Source organism: Rattus norvegicus, chromosome 1 (assembly GCF_021556685.1).
Source record: "Rattus norvegicus strain SHRSP/BbbUtx chromosome 1, alternate assembly SHRSP_T2T, whole genome shotgun sequence".
NCBI lineage: Eukaryota > Metazoa > Chordata > Mammalia > Rodentia > Muridae > Rattus > Rattus norvegicus.
In genome coordinates, this window is record NC_141534.1 from 49737667 (window position 1) to 49750628 (window position 12962).

The following is a 12962-nucleotide window of genomic DNA, read 5'->3' on the forward strand; positions in this document are numbered from 1 at the left end:
ACCAGGAAAACAGGAAAAGTCGGTGTGGTGGAAAGTCCCAGGCCCAATCAGGGGCATAAACAACTTCTTACACAACAAGCTGGAAGGCTCTGTGGGGAGGAAGGGGGCCATGGGAAATCCCAGCCCCAAATCAGGGGCTAAGAGCAGCTCCCAAGGGTGTAAACAATTTCTTGCTGTAGCAGGCTAAAAGGCTCAGCGAGGGGGGAGGGAAACACCAAGGTAGGGCCCAACAAACTAGTACTCAACTACTGAGCGATCTCTCAGCCCCCTTTTTATTTAAATGGTGGGGTGGGCTCCAAGTGAATGAGGTGCCTGACAAAGCCAGGGTAATGGCTGCTCCTGGAGCCAGAGATTACAGGCGGTTGTAAGCCAGTGCTGGGTGCTGGGAATTGAACTCCAGTCCTAGGAAGTTTAAATAGAGAGGATGAGCCTGCTCATAGACAAGCAGGTTGAGTAAAAGGATTTCAGAGTTGTCAGCATGATGGGTGGTTACTGAAGGGATGGGGTGGAATGATGTTTCCCTGGGAGCTGCTGCAGAATTGGGTAAGGGACAGAGTAAGCCCACAAGGGGGACTGTAGAGTGGCCAGGGAGGGGAAGTGGAAAGGCAGGAAACTGCAGAAGCAAAGCAGAATGTCTGTCCTTTCAGAACCCTGGAGTCCTACAGCCTGCCTGTGAGGGAGGGAGTGGCTTGTGGGGAGAATAGCCAGAGGGAGTCTGCAAAAGGAAGATGTAAATGGAACATTACAAGACAAATGAGACCAAGGATGTTTCCTCTTTAATTAGAAAAGACCTCACCTGGCAAAAAGCCCTTCTTGGTCAGCGTTTTTTTCTCAGATAATGGTATAAGCCCAAGGTTCCATCTGCTTTCAAAAGTTACACTTGCACTTTGCCTGGAGTTAGGTAACTATGTCATGACAGTGTAAGGCTAAAGCCTGTCATGGTGGTGCCCAGGTTTAATCCCAGCATTCAAGGAATAGAAGCAAGTGGATCTCTTGAGTTCCAGGCCAACCTGACCTACATAATGACTTATATATAGGTCAGCTAAAAGTTACATTATCAAGTCATGTCTGAAAGAGAGAGAGAGTGGGGGGGGGGGGGAAGGAAGAGAAAAATTAAATTTTTTTGCAACTAAGATAGTTCCCAGCCTCCACATGGTGACTCAACACTATCCTAACTCCATTCCAAGGATCAAGTGCCTTTTTCTGACCTACCTGGGGAACTAGGAACACACATGGTGCACATACATGCATGCAGGCAAACAAAAAGCAGGAATATTGATAGACATGAAATAAATTTGGTTAGATTTTTCCCTTTGGGAAAAATAATATATATGCATTTATATATGCACGTGTGTGTGTGTGTGTGTGTGTGGCCAAGCTCTGGAGTAAAAAGCCTAGCCTCACCACAGCCAGTAGTCTTTAGTGTAGTTGTGTGCCCTCTGCAGGAATAACTTTTTGCTTGCCCACATCCTGTGGATCATGTGAACCGTTTGTGGGAGGACCCATTTCTAGCAAGGTAGAGGTAATTAGAAGTGCAGACAAGGTGTGACTTTGGCCGCAGGTGTTTTACACAGCAGCGATCCGTAGCCCTCAGTGTCCTTTCATGGACACGGTCTTCAGATCTCCTTCCACCCACGTTCCCCAGGGTTGTCCCCTGACAGTGCCCCAGCACCCTGCAGGAATCTCAAAGTCCCTGAGAACTGACAGACACTGCATCCTGCTCCTTCTGGCTTGTGACATGTTCAGGAATTCTAGCCAGGGCATTCCAGTCCCGGCTAACTCTGAGGTACACTTTTAGTCATCCTCTCTGCTTCGAAAATACACCAAAACAGGGCTGGGGATTTAGCTCAGTGGTAGAGCGCTTACCTAGGAAGCGCAAGGCCCTGGGTTCGGTCCCCAGCTCCGAAAAAAAGAACCAAAAAAAAAAAAAAAAATACACCAAAACAGACGACTAGGGGGTCCAAAGAGAGAGTCCAGGTGTGTTGCAAGGAACCGTTCAAAGTCCACAGCCTGTGTCTTCTCCCAACACCTCAGCCTTCTGCGCGCTGATCGTGCCCTTTGTAATCTACACATCCGGAACCTCCAGGACCCTACCCCACCCCGGACCTCTAAACTATGACACATCCTAAGACCCCCTCCTAGACTGTGGACACCCTGTTCACTGCCTTGCTCTCCCTAGGAAGAGTGGGAGTCAGGTAGCTGCTAAGCAGGGAGCAGGGAGGAGCAAGGAGGAGCAGGGAGGGGCGGGGAGGGCCGGGGAGGGCCGGGCAGTGGCGGAGAGGGGCGGGCCGGGGGCGTGCAGGGGCACGCAGGGGCGTGGCGGGGCCGGAAGGGGCGGGCAGGGGCCGGCAGGGGCGGGCAGGGGCCGGCAGGGGCGGGCAGGGGCGGGCAGGGGCGGGGAGGGGGCGGGCCGGGGAGCGCAGGGGGCGGGCAGGGGCGGGCAGGGGCGGCCTTAGGCTCCTCTCCTTCTCAGCTCCAACTCTGCAGTTTTCTTCAACTGCAGCCAGAGCTGTGCAGATGCGTGTGGAGTAGCAGGATGAACAGAAGATCCAACCTGGTGGTCATCATCTCGAGGCTCGTACCGCCATTGGTGAGTGTCCGGGAGGCACCTCACAGGTGCGCAGAGAACCCGGCCACCTGCCCCCTTGCATTCATGATGGTTCATCTGTCACCATGTGGTGGCAGGTATTGGTGGTCTGGGAAGCCCTGGGCTTGGCAAAGCGCTGATTTAAAGTCCCCACTGCATCTGGTACCATCCACTCCCTCCGTGGGCCTCAGGATGCCTTCCCTCGTCCCCATTCCTTTAGAGGTTCCTTCAATGGTGCCCTGTCCACCATGCCTGTCCACAACCTGGGGACAACTGTCATCAAAGAAGTTCTGCAGAGGGCCAAGGTGGCTACTGAAGAGGTGTCCGAGGCGGACACGTTTTGACCGCAGGTAACTCTTCAATAGACCAGGAAAGGTCAGCTTCATTAGAAACAGAACATTTATTGGCTCTCCCACACCCTATCACCACCACCACCACCACCACCACACATTGCTTTGGAGTTCTCTCTGCTAGGATTCTTTCTGTCCCTCCTCCTTCCTGTAGCTGAAGTCAAAGCTTCCTTATGAACGTTTTCCCTGAGTGATTTTAGACCAGGGGTGTGACCGCCTTTGCATTGTTAGGAGCAGGGCCAGGCTGATGCACAGAAAAGTATGCATAATTCTCCACATACCCCTAAAATGTCACACAGTCAAGAAAAGTGTGAGGGCCTGACACTGTGCTAGAGCTGCAAGTGAGGCTGCAGCAGAACCCTTGTCCACTTGTCATGAGATAGGCTGTCCCTCACTCCTGGGGGACTCTCTGGAGGAAGAATGCTTCATCTTACCTCTGATTTCTCCTGGGTTTGTAGAGCAGTGACTACTGTGGTCAGTTCCTGTTGATAATCGATTTGGGACCTGGGTGTGTAGCTCAAGGGTGAAGTGTGTGGTTAGCGTGCATGTGGTCATGAGTTCACTCTCTTGCCCTGCCCTGTGCTCTCTCAGCTCACATTTGAATCAACTGTAGAGAATATTGTTAACATTCAATACCAACTTCTGCTCTTCTTCTGTCCCAGACCATTTGTATGCATGTCAGTTGGATATCCTGTATGGTTTAGATGGGTGCTTTGCCTGCACATATGTCTTGCATATACCACTTGCCTGCCTGGTGCTGGCAAAAGCTGGAAGAGGACATTGGGTTTCCTGGAACTGGAGTTACAGATGGTTGTTGTTGTGAGCTGCTGTGTGGGTGCTGGGAATCAAACCCCAAGAGCAGCCAGCGCTCCTAACCACTGAGCCATGTGTTCAAGCCTCTGAATGTTCTATATTTGGAAAGGTTCTTATTTTAGATTTTATAACCCCCGACGTATTTTTATTTCAGTATATATTAAATCTTAAGTATATGTTGATTGGATATAATTTAAATATATAGATGATGCAAATAATTGGCTGGAACCCAGTTCTGCACAGAAATTTCATTTAGTGAATTTCATCTTACATATGTAGGCTGAAGTTGATACAAAATTTGTATGATTTTGTACATGAAATAAGTCGTGTGTGTCTCATGTGAAGGGGCTAGGCAGTCTTTAACATTCACCTAACCTTGTTATACATCTGCACTTTGAATAATATCTGACACAGGAGGTCCACAGTGGTATCATTTCAGCGTCCAGAAAGTTCAATATCTCCCGAGTGGAGGTCCATGGCTGTAACCCCAGCACTCTGCAGTCTAAGATGTGAGCTTTATGAGATTGAGGCCAGCCTGAGCTAGCCAGCCTCTTTGTTATAGAAGAAAAGAAGGGACAGAGGAGGGAGAGAGAGGCTGGCGGTGACACTGTAGAGAGCTTTCTCAGCACACACAAAGCTTGAGTTTAATCCCCACCCCTGTAAGAAAAAGAAGTTTTGTGTTTTGGGTCATTGCTGATTGTGAGAAGGTGAGTTCTTAGTTAACCTGTATTTTCTCGTGTTGTTTTCAGTCTTGGAGTTTGCTTTTGATATTTTTCTTGTTAGAATATTTAAATTACATTTACTAATCTATTTAAGATTTATTTACTTTTATATATGTGAGTACACTGTTGCTGTCTTCAGACTCACCAGAAGAGGGCATCAGATCCCACTACAGATGGTTGTGAGCCACCATGTGGCTACTGGGAATTGAAGTCAGGATCTCTGGATGAGCAGACAGGGCTCTTAACCACCGAGCCATCTCTCCAGCCCTATTTATTTATTTTGAGGGATGCTACAAAGCGTGTATGGGAGTTGAAGGACAAGTTGTGGGAGTTGGTTCTCCCCTCCCACCATCCCACTTCCCACTCCACCCCTCGCCCCCCAACAACACACAGTGCGTGTCCCGGAACTGAACTCAGGTCATCTGCTCAGTGGCAGTGCCGTCCTCCTTCCTCACCCAGGGAGTTGTCTCTCCACCATAGGATTTTGTTGTTGTTGTTGTTGACGTAGAATCGAAGGTTAATGAGTAACGTGGATGATAGCCTTTTAAGCTCTCAGTGCTCTGCCTCTGCTGCCCAAGTGCTGGGATTGTGGACATTCACCATCAAACCTGGTGTCACTCTGTTACTTTTTCCCCATCTCACTGGCTTCTGTGGAACTGCTCACGTAGTCATGACAGGACGTGAGAGTGTTCACTGAAGACCCGTTAAGCGTGTCCTTTACAGTCTTATAAAGCATCTTGCCAGGCACTTTCCTCTCATTGCGTCCCTTAACCTCAGGCTATGTGGATCTTACCATCTCCAGCTAATAAAGGAACAAGGAAACTGAGCGGTCACTAACCGCAGTCCGTGTGTGAGTTCCTGTCCTGACTCCCTTGGTGATGTACAGCCAAGTGGAAGTGTAAGCCAAATAAGCCCTTTCCTCCCCAACTTGGTTGTTTTTGGTCATGGTGTCTCACCACAGCAATAGAAACCCGAGCAAAGACAGAGATGGATTAAAAAATAACGACTACAGTCAGATACATAAAGCCCATAAGCATTTTCTTCCCTAAATCCTTCAGGCACATTATCACTGCATCAGAGAGCTTGTTGACTGGAACAGAAGTTGGTATCAGGAACAGGTTTGTTGCTGTGCAAACGCTGACCATGTCTTCTAAGAGAAATGTGAGAGACTTTGGGACCGTAGGCTGGGAAACACCTTGCTATTTACAGCACGTCCAGGGCCATTTTAGTGGAAGCTTGGAAAACAGTGATACTATAGGAACCGTGGACTGCGGGTGCCTGATTTCTGGGATTTCAGAGAGGGGTGAAGGAGTTTACCATGAATTGGGCCTGGGCTTTCCCTGTGATATTCTGACTGAGATTCTGTTTGCTGTTTAGGATGGGGCTGAAGAGTCAGCTTCATTAACTGCTCCACTGAGAGATGAAACTTTCTGCGGTTCATTAGGACAATAAGAAAGGCTCCCTAGAGACGGCACAAAGCTGAGGCCAGGCCGCATCTTGTGCTGCAAACCAAACTTGGCAATCTATGAGGGTCATCTGGTTCTAGTTTTGAAGGGAATCAAGGAGAGCACGCGAGGCTTGGCACCTGGTCGCAGGGTCAGGGTCTTCGCAGAACGGCTTGAGAGGCTGAAGGGGAAGCCTCAGATGGTATGGAGGCTCCAGGATATTGGAGATGCCGGGACTGTAGGATGACCATCGATGGGAACTGCAGATTCGCAAATGTCTGAAAGAAGCAGAAAATTGTGTGCAGTGAGTGGCAGGGCTGTGGACCGCTCAAGGATTTTGTGTCCCAGAAGGCTGTCTGGCCCTAAACTATCCACTTTAATTTGTACTGTTGGATTTTGAGTTTTGCTTAAGTGTGAATTCATTTTATTATTATTTTTTTAATGTCCAAGTTCTTCCCTTTTGGGATAAGAATACTTTAAAGCATATATATTTTTTTGACACAGAATCTCTTTACATGGCCCTTGTAGTCTTGGAATTCAAAGAAATCCTTCTTTCTCTTTCTGCTGGGATTAAAGGCTTGTGCCACCCTACCCAGCAAGAATATTTAAGTATAAAATTTGCTTTTTATTTTTATCTTGTAGACATCCACTGTTAAGTGGCTTTGGACTGTTAAAGAGACTTCCAACACACTACAACTTTTATTGACTTTGAACTTTTAAAGTGGCACGGTATTTTATATTATGATATTAACATGAGACTTTAGAGACAAGGAGTAAGAAGTTTTGGTTTAAAAATGATGCTTCTGTGTCAGTCAGCGAGCAGTGGTTTGGTTTGGAGGGGCCTTTGATTTTCAGATATTTTTGTTTCTTTGTAAAGATGGGATCTTAGTGTAAAGCCTTGGCTGTCCTGGAACTCACCATGCAGACCTAGAATTGACGGAGATCCAACTGTCGCTGCCCATTTTTATTTATTTCTTTAGTGTGTGTGTGTGTGTGTGTGTGTGTGTGTGTGTATGTGTTCGTGTGCGTGTGTGTGTGTGTGCCTGCGTGTTTGTGTGTGTATGTTTGTGTATGTGCACACATGCAAGTGTGAGTGCACGTATATGTATGCACATATGTGTAAGGATGCCTGTGAAGGCCAAAAGAGGGTTTTAAGTCCCCTGGACGTGGAGTTACAGGCAGTTTCTCAGGCTCCAGAGGTCTGCCCTTCCCAGCCTTCAGCAGTGTGGTCATAGGTGCTCCACCATGCTCTGTGCTGTTCTTTTTGTTGCTGCTGTTGTTGTTTTAGTTGGGTTTGGGCTGACCTCAGAACATTTGCACTTTACCTACTGAGCCATCTCGTCAGCCCCATGTCAGCTGTTTTACATCATATTTTCTGTGCATAGGTGTTGTGTTTGCATAGATGTTGCGATCCCCTGTGTGTCAGTGGAGGTGTCGGATCCCCTGGGTCTGGAGTTGTGGTCTGTATTAGGAGCCTCCATGTGAGTGTGAGGGAACCAAACCTGGGTCCCTAGAAGAGCAGCTAGTGCTGCCTGCCATCTCTGCAGCTTCCAGATCCTTCTAAGTCAGATCCAGTTTGCTGTACTAACTGCTCAGAACAGTGGAACAGTTAGACCTAAGGGACTTTTAGCATGCATTCTTTTGGTTTTGAGGCTGAGGCTTGCTCTATAGCCCAGGCTAGCCTTAATGTAGAAAACTTCCCTATCTGAGCTTCTAAAGTGCTGCTATTATAGGTAGGGTTGTGTGTGTGTGTGTGTGTGTGTGTGTGTGTGTGTGTGTGTGTGTGCGTGGATGTTGTGTGTGCATGCACGCGTGTTGTGTGCGTCCCCACATCTGCCTAGAGAACGTCAGCCACCTTTTGAATGGAATCAGTTCACTGAGGGAACTGTGTGTTGCAGGGCCCATGAAGGAGCCCTCCATACTGACAGTGGTCCTGCTGAGGAAACACTGTGCAGGCTGCCTTAGAGCCATAGGCCATCATGGAACAACCAGCCTCACAGTGGCAGTTTCCTACAAGAGGTGTGTCTTTGAGGAGTATATTATGTATATATTTTCTTCATTTAAATTAACATTGTGTGCATGCACACACACGCACACACTTGTACCCATGGAGGCCAAAAGAGGGTGTGTGATACCATAAAACTGAGTTACAGGTGAGCATGGGATCTGAGGTTTGGTCCTGATGATAGAGCATCAAGTGTTGTTAACAGTGAATCATCTCTCCAGCAACTCAGGTAGAATTTTCTTAGTAATGAATGGTTTGGCCTCCCTTAACCGTTCCTGTAGGTTGCAAAGGCAGGCTGGTCCCTGGAGGATGTTGACGTGTTTGAAATCAATGAAGCCTTTGCAGCAGTGTCTGCAGCAATAGCTACAGAACTTGGATTAAACCCCGAGAAGGTAACCAACGTGAAGCTGTGTTTGCCCATGAGCTTGCACACTCCGTGTTTAGAGCTGTGAAGTATAAGAAATGAGGTCATTCCCCATGACCGCTCACCTTGGCTAGAGATGAACAAGCACAAGTTAATTTTCAGTTGGGTTTTTGTTGCTTTTCACAGCAAGGAACTGAGTGTGTTAGGTCACATCCGAATCAGTGGAACAGTCTAGAAACAGGGAGGCAGCAGGTGTCACACAGGCATTGCTTCTTCCTAAGGTTTACAGTGAAAGTTGGGTTTGAAAGGATAGTTTGCTAGCATCACACTGGGGGGTAGGGTGGGGTAAGACAAAACAGGTATGAGCCTGTGTTCAGAGGACTGACTTAAGACTTAAAGCTCTTCATCTCTACAGGTGAACATCGATGGAGGAGCCATTGCCTTGGGACATCCTCTGGGAGCATCTGGCTGTAGGATTCTAGTGACCTTGTTACACACCCTGGAGAGAGTGCGTGGGACTTGTGGTGTTGCAGCCCTGTGCACTGGGGGTGGGATGGGGATGGCAATGTGTGTTCAGAGAGGGTGAGCCACCACCCTTACAGTTCTCATTAAAACACTAAACAGAACGTGAGTCCAGAGGACCAAAGTGAGGACAGGCACCCAGGTGGACAGCTTGCTGTACTTTAGTGTGAGACACCCAAGGCTAAGACGTTGAGACACTGCACTTGACACTGTTAAAACAGGGAAATCCAGTCAGTCATCAAGGGCTCCAGAGTGAACGACAGTTTCATAATTTCCATGTTTATTGTCTTTGCTTTCTGGGTATAATGTTCTCTGATCATTGATTTGTTTGATTGTTTGTTTGTTTGTTTGTTTTTTAGTCAGGGTCTCATCATATAGCCTGGAAATCATTTTGTAGATGAGGTTGGCTTTGAATTCCCAGAGATCCACCTTTCTGTGCCTCCTGGGTACTCAAATTAAACGCATGCGCCATTATGCAGGGCCCTAAAATGATCCATTCAAGGAATGGGGATGTGGCTTCTGGTTTGAACTTCAGGCTCTTCGCTCAAACACCCCTGCTTGCTTGTTGTATTGTGGTTTCCCGTTGATCAAACCAAGACCAATCCTGTAATGGAAATTGGATTCAGTGGCCTCTTCTAAGCTGAGGTGGTGGGGTAGGCATTCTAGCTATTCTAGTCAGAAGATTGCCCGTCCCAACCAGTGTGCCTCTGGGTTGTTGGAAAGTGAGCTGCAAGCACCTTCCATGCATTTGTTTCTGTGCTTGACCAGAACGATGGTACTTGCTTCAAACGTCTACCTTGGCTTCCCCAAAATGATGAACTGTGACTGGAATTGAAAGCTAAATAAACTCTCTCCTCTTTTGCATTGCTTCTCATCACTGAGTTTGATCATGAAAACAGAAACAAAGCCAGAGTGTAAGATGTGGTAAGGACAGCCAGCTTCAACAGAGAAGCCTTAGTGTGCAGCATGTTACTGAGAGGTCCCTTTGGGATCATTTCTGATAAGCCGTATGTTACTCAGATGAACCTGCAAGGGGGTAGTCACATGTGCTGTGGAAATCATAATCAAAGTATAATAGAGAGACATTGCAGAAGTCGGTTATTGAAGCCATGTGTCACATCTGCATGACTGGTCGGGTGACAGGACAAATACACATCAGCAATCCCCTAAGAGTATCACGGAGTAGAAAGTTCCTACCCAAGTAATGTCCATGCAGCTGGAGTCAGAGCAGGGTCATCCATAACAGGACAAGGAATAGAAGCAAGTGGATATCAATTTCCAGGCCAACCTGACCCACATAGTGACTTATATGTAGGTCAGCTAAGGCTTACATTATGAAGTCATGTCTGAAAGGGAGAGAGAGAGAGAGAGAGAGAGGGAGAGAGAGAGAGAGAGAGAGAGAGAGAGAGAGAGAGAGAGAGAGAGAGAGAGAGACAGACAGAGAGAGAGAGAGAGAGAGAGAGAGAGAGAGAGAGAGAGAAAGGAAGAGAAAAAATTGAATTGTTGGGACCTAAGTTAGTTCTCAGCCTCCACATGGTGACTCAAAACCATCCTAACTCCATTCCAAGGATCCCGTGCCTTTTTCTGACCTACCTGGGGAGCTAGGAACACACATGGTGCACATACATGCGTGCAGGTGATGCGCCCACCTCGACCAGCAAGGAAGACGCAACACTGTTGGATTCTTCTCAACAGCTTTTATTGCAGGAACACCTCATTCTTGATACGGGGGACCACGAGGAACAAAGGCACTCGCCTTATATACAAGACAGACTGTGGCTGTAAACTTGTCCTCTGGGGATTGGTAGAGTATGAAATACTTTATTAGCATGAATATCACGCTGGCCTTGTAGATGCCAGAGAAATGCCAACACATGCGCATTGCAGGTGTTTATCACCAACAACCACCGGATGTTGGCGCCATCTTTAGCCGCTCCCTACATGCAGGCAAACAAAAACCAGAAACATCGATATACATGAAATACATTTGGTAAGATTGTTCTCTTTGGGAAAAATAATATATATTCATGTATATATACACATATATATGTACGTGTGTGTGTGTGTGTGTGTGTGTGTGCCTAAGCTCTTGGGTAAAAGGCCCAGCGTCATCAAAAACAATGACTTTGTTAAATTCATAGGCAAATGGATAGAACTGGAAAATATCATCCTGAGTGAGGTAACCCAATCAAAGAAAAACACACATGATATGTACTGTCTGATAAGTGGCTATTAGCCCAAATGCTTGAATTGCCCTAGATGCACAGAACACATGAAACTCAAGAGGGATGACCAAAATGGGAATGCTTCACTCCTTCTTTAAAAGGGGTAGAAGAATACCCTTGTCAGGGAATAGGAAGGCAAAGTTTAAAACAGAGGCAGAAGGAACACCCATTGAGAGTCTGCCCCACATGTGGCCCATACATATACAGCCACCCATTTAATAAGATGTATGAAGCAAAGAAGTGCAGGCCGACAGGAACCGGATATAGATCTCTCCTGAGAGACACAGCCAGAATATAGCAAATACATAGGTGAATGCCAGCAGCAAAGCACTGAACTGAGAACGGGACCCCTGTTGAAGGAATCAGAGAAAGGACTGAAAGAGTTTAAAGGGTTCACGACCCCATATGAACAACAATGCCAAGCAATCAGAGCTTCCAGGGACTAAGCCACTACCAAAAGACTACACATGGACTGACCCTGGGCTCCAACCTCATAGGTAGCAATGAATATCCTAGTAAGAGCACCAGTGGAGGGGGAAGCCCTTGATCCTGCTAAGACTGAACCCCCAGTGAACGTCATTGTTGGGGGGAGGGGAACACCAATATAGAATGGGAGGGGGAAGGGTTAGGAGGATGTTGGCCCGGAAACCAGGAAAGGGGATAACAATCGAAATGTAAATAAGAAATACTCAAGTCAATAAAGATAAAAAAAAAAAAAAAAAAGCTCAGCCTCACCACAGCCTGTAGGGTTTTTTCGGTAATTGTGTGCCCTCTGCAGAAATAACTTTTTGCATGCCCACATCCTATGGATTATGTGAACCGTTTGTGGGAGGACCCATTTCTAGCAAGGTAGAGGTGATTAGAAGTCCAGAAAAGGTGTGACTTTGGCCGCAGGTGTTTTACACAGCAGCGATCCGTAGCCCTCAGTGTCCTTTCATGGACACGGTCTTCAGATCACCTTCCATCCACGTTCCCCAGGGTTGTCCCCTGACAGTGCCCCGGCACCCTTGGAGGAATCTCAAAGTCCCTGAGAACTGACAGACACTGTATCCTGCTCCTTCTGGCTTGTGACATGTTCAGGAATTCTAGCCAGGGAAATCCAGTCCCGGCTAACTCTGAGGTACACTTTTAGTCATCCTCTCTGCTTCGAAAATACACCAAAACAGACGACAAGGGGGTCGAAAGAAAGATTCCAGGTGTGTTGCAAGGAAGCATTCAAAGTCCACAGCCTGTGTCTTCTCCCAATACCTCAGCCTTCGGAGCGCTGATCTTGCCCTTTGTAATCTACACATCCGGAACATCCAGGGCCCTACCCTACCCCGGACCTCTAAACTATCTATGACACATCCTAAGACCCCCTCCTAGACTGTGGACACCCTGTTCACTGCCTTGCTCTCTGCAGGAAGAGTGGGATTCCTGGGAGCTACTAAGCAGGGAGCTGGGAGGAGCAGGGAGGTGTGGGGAGGGGCTAGGGGGAGGGCCGTGGCAGGCAGGGCCCAGCATGGGCTGTGTAGTGGCAGGGAGTGGCAGGGAGAGCGAGGCAGGGGCGGGCAGAGGCGGGGAGTGGTGGGGATTGGTGGGCAGGGGCGGACAGGGGCGGGAAGGGGTGGTCAGGGGGCAGGCAGGGGCGGGCAGGGGGCGGGGAGGGGCGGGCACGGCCAGCAGGGGCGGGCAGGGGCCCGCAGGGGCGGGCAGGGGCTGCCTTAGGCTCCTCTCCTGCTCAGCTCAGACTCTGCAAAGTTTCCTTCAAGTGCAGCCAGAGCTGTGCAGATGCCTGTGGAGTAGCAGGATGAACAGAAGATCCGACCTGGTGATCATCGTCTCGGAGTCTGGTACCGCCATAGGTCAGTGTCCCGGAGGCACCCTACATGTACACAGAGAACCAGGCCAACAGTCCGCTGCCCGTGTGGTGGCAGGTATTGGTGGTCT

At 48.3% G+C, this 12962-nt stretch overlaps 2 protein-coding genes across 5 annotated transcripts in view; both read left to right on the top strand.

Annotated features, from left to right (window-relative positions):
- The first annotated feature begins 2413 nt into the window (after window positions 1-2413).
- On the top strand, window positions 2414-9673 carry LOC120099120 (acetyl-CoA acetyltransferase, cytosolic-like). Its single transcript, XM_087605240.1, has 3 exons — window positions 2414-2590; window positions 8204-8314; window positions 8702-9673. The coding sequence occupies exons 1-3, from the start codon at window positions 2537-2539 to the stop codon at window positions 8870-8872; spliced, it is 336 nt and encodes a 111-aa protein (XP_087461366.1). The 5' UTR covers window positions 2414-2536; the 3' UTR covers window positions 8873-9673.
- Window positions 2808-12962, top strand: part of LOC148006947 (uncharacterized) — a 92109-nt gene continuing 81954 nt past the window's right edge. Inside the window, exon 1 of one of the 4 annotated variants that reach the window (XM_087605197.1) lies at window positions 2808-2937. The gene's annotated coding sequence lies outside the window, so the exon portion shown is untranslated. Of the gene's footprint in view, window positions 2938-12696; window positions 12950-12962 lie in introns of those variants that run through there. The other 3 variants (XM_087605206.1, XM_087605213.1, XM_087605219.1) reach the window with 3 other exon arrangements.

Coding starts and splice junctions, on each gene's coding strand:
- LOC120099120 (XM_087605240.1), top strand. CDS start 2,537: ATGAACAGAAGATCCAACCTGGTGGTCATCATCTCGAGGCTCGTACCG. Junction 2,591..8,203: donor CGAGGCTCGTACCGCCATTG/GTGAGTGTCCGG, acceptor CCGTTCCTGTAG/GTTGCAAAGGCAGGCTGGTC. Junction 8,315..8,701: donor TTGGATTAAACCCCGAGAAG/GTAACCAACGTG, acceptor TCATCTCTACAG/GTGAACATCGATGGAGGAGC.